This window comes from Microplitis mediator, chromosome 7 (assembly GCF_029852145.1).
Source record: "Microplitis mediator isolate UGA2020A chromosome 7, iyMicMedi2.1, whole genome shotgun sequence".
Classification (NCBI taxonomy): domain Eukaryota; kingdom Metazoa; phylum Arthropoda; class Insecta; order Hymenoptera; family Braconidae; genus Microplitis; species Microplitis mediator.
In genome coordinates this window covers 2,237,513-2,247,999 of record NC_079975.1, presented here as the reverse complement: position 1 = coordinate 2,247,999, position 10,487 = coordinate 2,237,513, and the positions used below count along the sequence as shown (strand labels likewise).

Below are 10,487 nucleotides of genomic sequence, written 5' to 3'. Positions count from 1 at the left end.
ACAACCAAAACTGTGTAACTATAAAATATAAGTTTGTAAATTTAAAGAGAGTAATAAATATTTTATAAAAATTTTATTATTATAGTTTACAGACTCTGTAGACTCAATTTATTATGAAGATCAAAACAGCTTCAAATGAAAACATTTGATTATAAATTCCATACAATAATAATATTACTAAAGGAGCTATAAATAAAGCTCAATAATAATTTATCTGCTAAGAATTAAAAATAAAAGGCTATTTCATTAATGAATATATGCAGATATTTGTATCTATATATATGTATATAGATACGAACATGAAATATCGAACGACAATTATTCACTGTTCACTCGGGCTCGCACTAATGAATGAGTTAATGTTATAGCCTACTCCAGTTATATATAGACTAGAAGTGAAAAATAAGAAAAAAAATGTATAAAAGCATGAGTATTAAATAAAATGTAACAGTCATGCAATTGCATTGCTCGTCGTGAGTTTAAAAGTGCGTGTCTAGTCCAACAGTGTAATGTTTGAAACAATAAATAAACCGAGCAATTTAACTGAGGCATTATTACCTATTTTAATATGCAATTGGGCGTTCGGTCACCAAATGATACAATGTAACCAAAATAATTTTGTGGTGCTACAGAAATTTTTTTACTTTGCTTTCATAATAAGTATTTATATAATTACTTGGGGTTTGTCGATAGTATTTTCGGTGACTGCAGATAAGGCCACTTATCAGGAAAATATATACTGGATTGTTATTGGAGTGAACGCTTTGATATTTTGTATAAATATTATTTTGGGTTTGATTTTTCGAAATGTGAGAATTTTTTTTAATTTTCAATCAAACAAAGAAGGGGAACAGTGTGAAATAGTGACCGAGCTCCATTTGATGACCGGGTATCAAAATACCCTTGAAAATGGAAAAATTGGGGAATTTTGATTTTTGAAAAATTTAAAATATAATTAGTTATTTTTCATGTGATGAAGTTACAAATTTTTCGATTTTTTAAGGCATTCCCTTGTGGAAATCTTTCTCTGAAAAAGTGGAAATTATTATTACAAATTGAAACTAAAAGTTTTGAGAAATGATAAATTATTATCGAGTCAAAAAAATTATATAAAATCATGAGGTCAAGTATTTAGTCAAATTTTTTAGAAAAAGTTTGAAATTTTTTAGCAGAAACTTTTCTTGCTAATAAAAGAAGTTTTTCAGAGTTAATAAGAAAAATCTACGAAAATTAGGAATATTTTTGTTATATGAAACAAATTTTTCAAAAAAACAACTTTTTTGTTGCCATGAAAATTTTCTGCGTTTTCTGCTAAAGTTTCGGTACCCGGCCATCAAATGGAACTGGGTCAATATTTGGCACTGCTACTCTGTCATTTATTATTCAATACATTAATTTACTATTTGACAGAAAGCACGGATGATTCATATAAGATGCATGAAAGCCGATAAAAAACTTGAAGATTTAGGAGTTCCGGTAAACAACCAGCGGTCTTTTAGTTATTCGCTGATCACGACAGTAATTTGGGTAGTCACTGCAATTTTACTTAATCTTATGACAATTCTGTGGAATTGGGACATAGAAGATATAGTTGTCGATAACATTATCGTGTGCACTTTTCATCATCCAATATATATGAATTATTTGATCGATTTGACTTTTTGTCTGTTGGTACACAACATGGGTATGAGATTCAGGAAAATTAACAAGGCACTTTTGAAGTTCACGGTGCTACAGAGTAATGACTTAATATTGACTAAAAATAATAAGCTAATATTAGACAATCGTTCTGGTGTCTGTAATCAAACTCCATCACGTCTCAGTCATAGTCTTCACATACTCAAGTAAATTTGTTAAGTACTTTGTGTTATTAATTGAAAAAATTATCACATCATTAAAATTTTAAATTATTCTTCAGAAATATTCACTTAGAACTGACAACTTTGTGTGAAAAAATAACTAACATATTTGGAGTTCAAATAATAATGACCACGGTTTCGTCATTTACGTTAATTACTTCTGTCCTATATGACTTGTATTTGACAGTTAAGGATCCGAGACTTGAAAATAATGAAAAAATGTATGAAGGTTCCGTACTTTTGAGTTGGGTTGTAGTCAACATTATTAATTTTCAATTCATTAATTTTATTTCTGCTCAAACTGTGCAAGAGGTATACATATTTATATAAATATATGAGGATCCATATAAAAAACCGACTGATTATTGTTTAGTCAAAAATTAGCGTAATGGAAAATGTTTAGAAAGCGACCGGGAATTTCGAAATTTTCGTTTAAATATTAATATTGAAGCTTTATATTTTTTTATCATCGGATTACATAAGCATATGAATGCAAATATATGTACCGCCGAGGTCATATTCCGTTTCAGGGATAATTTAATTTTAAAATAAATTGTTTAATTTTATTGTTTTAGATCGCTGGTAATTTTTTTTCGCGAAAAAAAGTCGCAATTAAGTAAAGGCCCAATGATTGTATCGAAAAGTCACATATGAAAATATCCACCCTAGTGGAAATTTTTCGGAACTTTCTCTGAAAAACTCAGTTCTAAAGACTTTTTCAGAGTTTTTCAGAAAAAAGTCCGAAAAATTTCCACCAGGGTCATGCTCGGAAAATTTCAAAATTTTTAATATAAAAAACTTTAAAAAATTCCTATTTTAAAATGAAATTCTCTGAAGACACTTTAGTCTCCATGCAATATATTTTCTTTATGAGAAGAAAATTCTAAGAGTTCCAAAATTTTTGAGCGACGTCTAGAAAATTCATGTCGATTTTTTTGGATCACCTCGAAAGGTATAATTTAATTTAAAAATTAATAATAAAAATTTCTATTTCAAGTGGGATCGAACGAACAAAATAATTCACAAATTAGAATCGGAATCTCAGGATACCGAACTCTGTTCCACGATTCAAAAATTTGCGTTACAAATGTTGCAAAACCCATTGAAGTTTTCGCCATGCGGATTTATTGATCTCGGGTACCCGTTTGTTCGAGAAGTAAGTAAATTAATAAACATTAACATTTTTTTTTCTTTGAAATAATTATAAATATTTTTATAGTTTGCTGGAACAATAACGACATATCTGATTATATTAATCCAGATGCCGCCAAACTAGTAGAATGTAATCTAGTTTAAAATCATAATATAATCGTCACAAGTACACTGAAAATATATCATACATATCATTATTTGTTATTATTATTACAATCACTATTAAATATCTTAGTTTAATTAAAAAAATAAATAATTAATACGTTTATATATAGCGACAATAATCCACTGGGTACGTTTTTTAATAAATTATATTTATTCCGTATGGACATCAGATAACTTATCAGTTATCAATTATCATGACCGCTAATGTATTAACCACCTCAGTTACTAAGTATTTAATTAAAGTGAAAAAGTAATACATGATAGCTAGAGAATTAAATAAAATATAACAGAGTCCATTTGTTAATCAAGTGTACAGGTTCAGACACTTCACTTCAATCAGTACTCCGTCATGTTCAAATTAACGTACAAGCCGAAAAATTTAATCGAGTCGTTGCTACCCATTTTGGTCTTCAACTGGATCTTTGGGCATCAACTACTCCAATATCCTATAAAAGATTTTGAATTTTTCCAAACGTTTTTCTACTCTATACTAATTGTTACTTTTTTTTACTCTGCTTTGGGCTATACTATGTGGTATTGCTACAAGTTACCTTGGTTTAGTTATCAAGAAAATATATTTTTTATCACTGTTATTGTTAACATTCTGATATTATGTGTTAACTTTGTTCTCGGTTGGATTTTCAAAAACGTAAGTATGTTTTTATATGACTGATAAAAAAAAAGTCGTTTCATTGCAATGATATTTGAAAAGTATTCATTGAAGTTAGTAGGCAATAAACAATTTTTGGTTTTTTTTCCAACAAATCGTGGATATTTTTGGTGTGAATATTAAGATTCGTGGAGAATTTTTACGTGGATATTTAGTCCTGTCAGCCAACGAATCAATCACAAAAATAAAAAATATGCATATGTAAAAAATTAAAAAAAGTATACCCGGGTCACAAATAAAACTTGGTTCAAGATCGCTTCACCTTATTTTCTTTTGAAGTTATCGATTTGCCGATGATTTTTCGATAAGATCTCGACTTTTTCAACTTAGATTAAATTTTTTTAAACTTTTTGAACTTTTTTCATATTAGTTTCAACTTATTTCAACTTATTCGTATTTTTTGATCTTAGTATGATCTTATTCGTCTTTACTTCGAGCACGATAGTCATTCGCCATACTTTTGTCTTAATATATAAAAATTATTTTACCTTAGCTTTGACTTTTTCGCCTTATAATTCAAGTCGAATAAGTCTAAACCAAGTCAATTTCGACTTGATTTAAAATTTTTCGTCTTAAATCGTGACTAAGTAAGCTAGTTAAGTCTAAACCAAGGCGAAAAGTCAATGTATTTCATATCTCCGTAAAAAAAAGTCGAGTTTGTCTTGTGAAAAACGGCTCAAAATTTCAACTATGTAAACCAAGTCTAAATAAAGTATTATTTTTGACCCGGGTAGTGCAATTTTTAAAACAATTTTTTTTTTATAACTTATCGGTTTGCGAAAAAATAAAAAAATTATAAAACGTCGGCTAACTCCGGTATCATAAAGTTTTACCGCGTGAAAAAAAAAATATATTTTAAAAATATTTAGAGTTGTGTCATTCCGTACCTGTATAGTAATTTAATTAATTATGTTTGAATTAAAAAGCGATCAAGGATCATCAGCATGAGATGCTTGAGAGTCGATGAAAAACTGAGAGATTTAGGAATGACGATCAACAATCAACAGGCCTACAATTATTCCGCAAAGCTGACTATTTTTTGGATAATGAGTGTTTTTATACTCAATTTTATTTCTACTTTATGGAGTCATGACCGTTGGCATTATCTACAAAACCTTGCTGTGGTTTCTACGGTTCAACATGCGATTCACGCTAATTCTTTAGTTGACTTGAGCTTTTGTTCACTAATAAGACACATGGAACTTAGATTTAAAAATATAAACTCGGCACTTTTGAAGTTTCAAATTATACCTTTCGAAGTTTTATCAATGTCAACCAATCAGTTTAATCAGAACGAAAAAATTGTCGGCAATCGTGCAATTTTGTCGAGAAATACATTGAAAAATTTTAATTATGTTCTCCCGATTCTCAAGTAAATTATCACATACTTTTGTTTTAAAATCACAATAATATTATTTTATATGTATATGGATTACTTTCAGAAACAGTCACCTAGAATTGACTTCGCTATGTGGTGAAATAACACAAATATTTGGACTTCAACTAATAATGACGATAAGTTCATCATTTATTTTAATAACTACTATGCTCTACAATCTATACCTATTAATATTAAATACAGAATTTACAAACACAGACAAAATATATAGAGTCATGATTTTCGTAAGTTGGGTCATAAACAACGGGTTGAAAATTATATTCATCAATCATACTTGTTCCAAAACTATAAGTCAGGTATTAATCCCCTTATATATTTATTCGCACTTCAAATAAATAAAGTAAAAAAATTTTTATGAAAAAGTGGAAACAGGCTGGAAAAATAATTCATGAATGTGAAATAAAATCACAAGATGCTGACTTCTGTCGACAAATTCAACAGTTCTCAATTCAAATCTTGCAAAATCCTCTTTATTTTTCACCCTGCGGGTTAATAAGTCTCGGCTACACGTTAATGCGAGATGTAAGTATTCAAAAAAATTATTTTGCTGGATTTTTTTATTTAAAAATAATTATTCATTTACAGTTGTCTGGGTCAATAACAACTTACCTCGTTATTTTGATCCAAATGAGTAATTCGGATCAACATTAGAGTTAAATTTTTTTTAATAAATAGTAAAATCTTGACTTGCCTCGAGTTACAAGTCGCATTGAGTGAAGAAATTTATTTACTTGGCTCGAAAATATAGGGGAAGGGGGGGACAAAAAGGGGTAGGGTAGGCAAAACGGGGTACCCCCAAAATTTGATAAAAAAAAATTTTATATTTTAAATGATTTTTAAACATTCCAAAATCACTTCTGTAAATATAATTAAGCGTTACTTTGAATTTTTTTCGGTAAACTTTTTCAAAAATCAATTGTCAGTAGAAAAATATTAATGACGTTTGTTTTTTGATTAAAACTATTAAAAATTTTTTTTCTTCTTTTGTCTCCAATAAACATGTAAAATATAATTTTTCTTCATGTAAATTACTTACAAAAAAATTCAACTTAATCAAATTCGTTTAAAATCCAGAAATTTTTTTTTTTACCTTTTTTAGGGAGTACCCCACTTTGCCCGCGGAAATGAAAAATTTTTTTTTTCAACGGTAACTGAAAATTTCTTCTATTTACTTTGAGTATCATTAAAAAAAAAAAGATTTAGCGTATTTGAGTCCTCAAAAACTTGGTATTTCCTTAAGTACCCCCTTTTATTCCTCCCTCCCCTATCATCTTCTAAATCTTCTAAGAGTCGTATTTTCTTGAGCTGTCGAAATTTGTCGTCAGTTAAAGAAATACTTCTATCAGTGCATCGGTAAAAGAAATTATGTCTTGAAAAAAAATATATGCATATTTAAATATTTTTTTAAATTAAAATAATGACTCCACTGTTATTTAGCTCATCTCTGTAATTTACTTTTGTAAAAAAAACCCGTTATATATACATATATATATAAGTAATGTAATATACCGTCTTTATAAAAAGTAAGCAATAAAAAACTCTATTTAGTTTGATGGATTTGGATATATTTTTATTGGATTAGCCGTGCAAGTCCGATGGAACGTTAAATCGTCGATCGAGTACTCGTGAATTAGGAAACTACAATAGGGAAAGAATTGATGGGGTCAGAAGGGGCGACGATCCGTGAAGTTGGCCTCCGTAATCTCATTCTTTTTCACTTAACGATAGATGCGAGAGAAAGGAAAAAAACTATCGAAGCTTCAAGTAATCCTGAGGGAATCGGGAAATGCTGTTTTCGATACTAGGGACAGTCCAGATCCAGATGCCCCACTGATATAGATGATCATCATCACTTGAGTTTAAATCAATGAATTATAAACTATTTAATTGCTTTGATGTGTAAGTAGCAGACAACTTTATAATTTTATTTAACTGGTCGGAAATAAATTAAATTTTATATATTACATTTATAATAATTATAATAATACTTTTTTATGCTTCTAGTACGTGATTGAGGTACGCGATGTAGCAAATTGCCAGCCGAAGAATCTCAATCTTGGAAAGCTTTTTGTCGGGCGGCAAAGTCGGTAGTAATTTTCTCAGTTCAGCAAACGCAAGATTGAACGCTTCCACTCTCACTCTTTCCCTAATCAAATAATTTCTCTTAATGAGTGTCTGTTTATTTAGAATACGAATTATTATTATTATTATTTTTGAATTGTTACCGAGTTGCGTGGGCGGTTCGATATTTTTGAGTGGCTCGTCTTCGCCGTCGGCGTTCCTCTCGTGAAAGTGTACCCAGTGATCCCGTTGAATTAATTCCATTAGATCCACTATGACTTACGTTCATTGAATTTTCTCTTTCTCTGAAAAAATTTATTCTTTACACCAAAAAAAAATAAAATTAACCACGATCAGTTACAATTTATCTTGATGTCTTAATTTACACACCTGCGGGTACGAGACTGAACACTCAAATTGCAACACGTCGTTATTGGATGCAATGCTTCACGCTCCATTTTATTATTATAATTATTATAAATATTATTATTATTCATTAATTTTAATCTGGAAAATTTTATGTACATAAATATTTTGTTTGTGTTTATATTTATCTACGAAAAAGGGCTACAAGTTATTTGATTATCACACTGTCAATATTTTACCCCTTTGATTTCTTTCCCATAAGAATTGCCAAGTATTTGAACAAATAGTCGAATTGTGGGATTTTCAAATAATTATTTATAAAACTACAGACACATTTAGAAAAAATTTACTTTTAAAAAAACAATATTTTCTTAAGGAGTAAATCAATTAAAATTATTGCAGTATTTTTATATATAATTTGGAGAATAATTTAATTGATAGAAGAAAATCGAAATTTACACAGGAAAAAAAATTTTTTGCTTCTAGAAAATTTTTATTGCCAATTTATGATGCGAAAAATTTCTAGGGACAAGTGAAAATTTTTTTGAAGTGAATCAAAATTTTTTTTGATAAAAATCCTTTTTTTTATGAACCTGAAGTTAGCAGAGAATTAAAAATTTTTGAATTTTTTTTTTAACAATTTAATTTATAAAAAAAAAAAAATATGCACATGTAGAAAATTAAAAAAACTGCAGGTGCAATTTTTCAAAATATATTTTTTTTTTAAATTTATCATTTTTAAAAAACTCAAAAAATTATTAGACGTCGGCTAACTTCCGTATTTATCAAAAAAAGCGCAAATCTCATGCTGAGCAAAATTTCTTCGGTTAAGAAAATGATTTTGAATAAAATCTTCAAATTTTTCCACTAAAAATATATGAGATTTAAAATTTTCAATAGCATAATTTCTTGTCAGAAGAAAATACAGTATTTCTAAAAGTCATTTTTTCTCTCAGTGAACTAGAGAAGTAGTAAATCATAAAATCATGAGTTATGCAGGATCATTAAAAATTTATTTAAATCCCAGATATCAGTGGGGTAAAATATTTTGTCAATTTTTATGTTAAAACAGCCATTTAAATGGATTCGATTCCATACTTACTATAATATTCCATTTAATAGTTCCACCGGTGACGATATTTTTTATTTACGACACTTTTTATCCCACTGTTTCCAACGATACTTTTAATAATAAACTACCCCGAGATATTTATATTATTTACTTTAATAAATAATTTAATTAAACTAGCACTTGGTCACGGAAAAAAATAATTGCAATTAAAAAATATATGTATTAATTTCAAAAATAAATGAATCCACAAATTTGTAAAATAGGATTAAATTACACTAAGACTTTGTGTAAATTACTTGTCAAGTAGACAAGACAACGGGCATAAGATATCTGATAAGATTTAGATCTGGTCCATGGGACAACGCAGTGCGCGGTTGTTAAGGGTAAATTCCACCCTCAAAACAAGCCACACCCTCGAATTCAAGTATTTGTCGAGACCACCAATTGAGATTCAACCCGCGTGATTACCGACAACACGCCTACTATTTTTGCCTATGCCGCCATTTAGACTTTAATTTTTATAAAAAAAAATCATTCCAATCAATCAAATTTTTCCAATCGATTCTCCGCCTGATAATTGAAATAAAGAGGGAAAAAAAATATTCAAAAATTTCTGGTCGCTTGCTAATTTCTGCTACTGGTCAACTCTGTCGGGCTTAGAAATTTGTTTATTTTGAGGGTAAAAAAGTTAATAAGTATTTAAGTATTTTAAAAAATTTTAAACAAATCGATAGAAAGTGTGTTTGAGTATGTCTGGGTACACAGAAACAGAGCACGAGTTTTGCAGATGTGTCTCTTGCACCTGATCCTCGGAGAAAATCCATACTGTCTCGACTCCTCCCATCTTTGCAGTTTCATTTTTTACTGAGTCCTCTTTATTCTTAACCGTCTTTATATTTTCGACAGTTTTTAATTCATCTGAGGATATTTATATTTAAAATAAGTATATGCAGTAGTAGACTGTAATATTTGAAGTAAATAAGAGCAGTGACAAATTGATCTGCGGGAAAGTCACGTGTCGGCACGCGTCTTAGACATGACAATGCATTGACACCTTCCCTAAAAAACAAACATAAAACAACCCTATCATCATTGTCAGCCACCAGATTACACTCTTGGGAGTTTTAAATTTCTTATTGTTGATTAAAATTATACCTTTCGCCACTTGCTGTATTTTTACATCACGTGTCTGACAAATTGGTCACAAAAATTTTTAAAATAACAATTAAGTCATTTCATTATTTATAAAAAAAAAATATCATTGGGACGAAAAAAAAAATGATAAATATCGATAATGAAATTTTTTTTAAAAATATTAATTCCTGACAGCAATTGGAGTTTCAACGTAATTTTAATTTACATTTGGAGACAGCAAATTTACTGCAAAAAATTATGAGGTAGACGTAAATTTGCTCTTTAAATTTAGAGGTAACTTTTGTCGGTTCAGCAGATCATTGAAATGTTTAGTCTTATCATCACACTAGATAATTTATCGATAATTTAAGCGCGACCCCTAATAGCAATTTTGATCGCAAGGGGGAGGAAATCTGCAACAGAAATAAGATGTCAAGTTGGCTGCAAAAACTTGATCGTGCAAATAGTTGACGATAATTTGTTAGTAAAATTTTGATATTCGTTTTTAGATTAGTTGCAATCAAATTGACGACAACTTCAGCCTTCGTAACTGTTGACAACAAGTTGTTACAATCTACTGCTGCGACTTGTAGTCAACTTTCTGTTAAA

General features: G+C 29.1%; 2 protein-coding genes and 1 long non-coding RNA gene across 4 annotated transcripts; 2 read left to right on the top strand and 1 right to left on the bottom strand.

The window, feature by feature from the left end:
• Nucleotides 1–373: 373 nt before the first annotated feature.
• LOC130671836 (gustatory receptor for sugar taste 43a-like) lies at nucleotides 374–3,305 on the top strand. The gene is made up of 5 exons (XM_057475932.1): nucleotides 374–809; nucleotides 1,411–1,844; nucleotides 1,919–2,171; nucleotides 2,857–3,015; nucleotides 3,079–3,305. Exons 1-5 carry the CDS (start codon nucleotides 510–512, stop codon nucleotides 3,133–3,135), a joined length of 1,203 nt encoding a protein of 400 aa, XP_057331915.1. The 5' UTR covers nucleotides 374–509; the 3' UTR covers nucleotides 3,136–3,305.
• A 146-nt stretch (nucleotides 3,306–3,451) lies between these two features.
• LOC130671834 (putative gustatory receptor 28b) lies at nucleotides 3,452–7,511 on the top strand. 2 transcript variants are annotated; one of them, XM_057475930.1, is made up of 6 exons: nucleotides 3,452–3,825; nucleotides 4,773–5,218; nucleotides 5,289–5,541; nucleotides 5,618–5,767; nucleotides 5,831–7,144; nucleotides 7,250–7,511. In XM_057475930.1, exons 1-5 carry the CDS (start codon nucleotides 3,526–3,528, stop codon nucleotides 5,894–5,896), a joined length of 1,215 nt encoding a protein of 404 aa, XP_057331913.1. In that variant the 5' UTR covers nucleotides 3,452–3,525; the 3' UTR covers nucleotides 5,897–7,144; nucleotides 7,250–7,511. The 2 variants fall into 2 exon arrangements, with proteins under 2 accessions (XP_057331913.1, XP_057331912.1); XM_057475929.1 differs by having other exon boundaries at nucleotides 5,609–5,767.
• LOC130671855 (uncharacterized) lies at nucleotides 7,476–10,461 on the bottom strand. Its single transcript, XR_008990598.1, has 3 exons — nucleotides 8,775–10,461; nucleotides 7,697–7,813; nucleotides 7,476–7,611 (listed from the first exon to the last, which is right to left on the bottom strand). It is a non-coding gene; the product is annotated as an uncharacterized LOC130671855 (long non-coding RNA).
• Nucleotides 10,462–10,487: the final 26 nt, after the last annotated feature.

Coding starts and splice junctions, on each gene's coding strand:
- LOC130671836 (XM_057475932.1), top strand. CDS start 510: ATGTTTGAAACAATAAATAAACCGAGCAATTTAACTGAGGCATTATTA. Junction 810..1,410: donor TGGGTTTGATTTTTCGAAAT/GTGAGAATTTTT, acceptor ACTATTTGACAG/AAAGCACGGATGATTCATAT. Junction 3,016..3,078: donor GGTACCCGTTTGTTCGAGAA/GTAAGTAAATTA, acceptor ATATTTTTATAG/TTTGCTGGAACAATAACGAC.
- LOC130671834 (XM_057475929.1), top strand. CDS start 3,526: ATGTTCAAATTAACGTACAAGCCGAAAAATTTAATCGAGTCGTTGCTA. Junction 5,219..5,288: donor TATGTTCTCCCGATTCTCAA/GTAAATTATCAC, acceptor GATTACTTTCAG/AAACAGTCACCTAGAATTGA. Junction 5,768..5,830: donor GCTACACGTTAATGCGAGAT/GTAAGTATTCAA, acceptor ATTCATTTACAG/TTGTCTGGGTCAATAACAAC.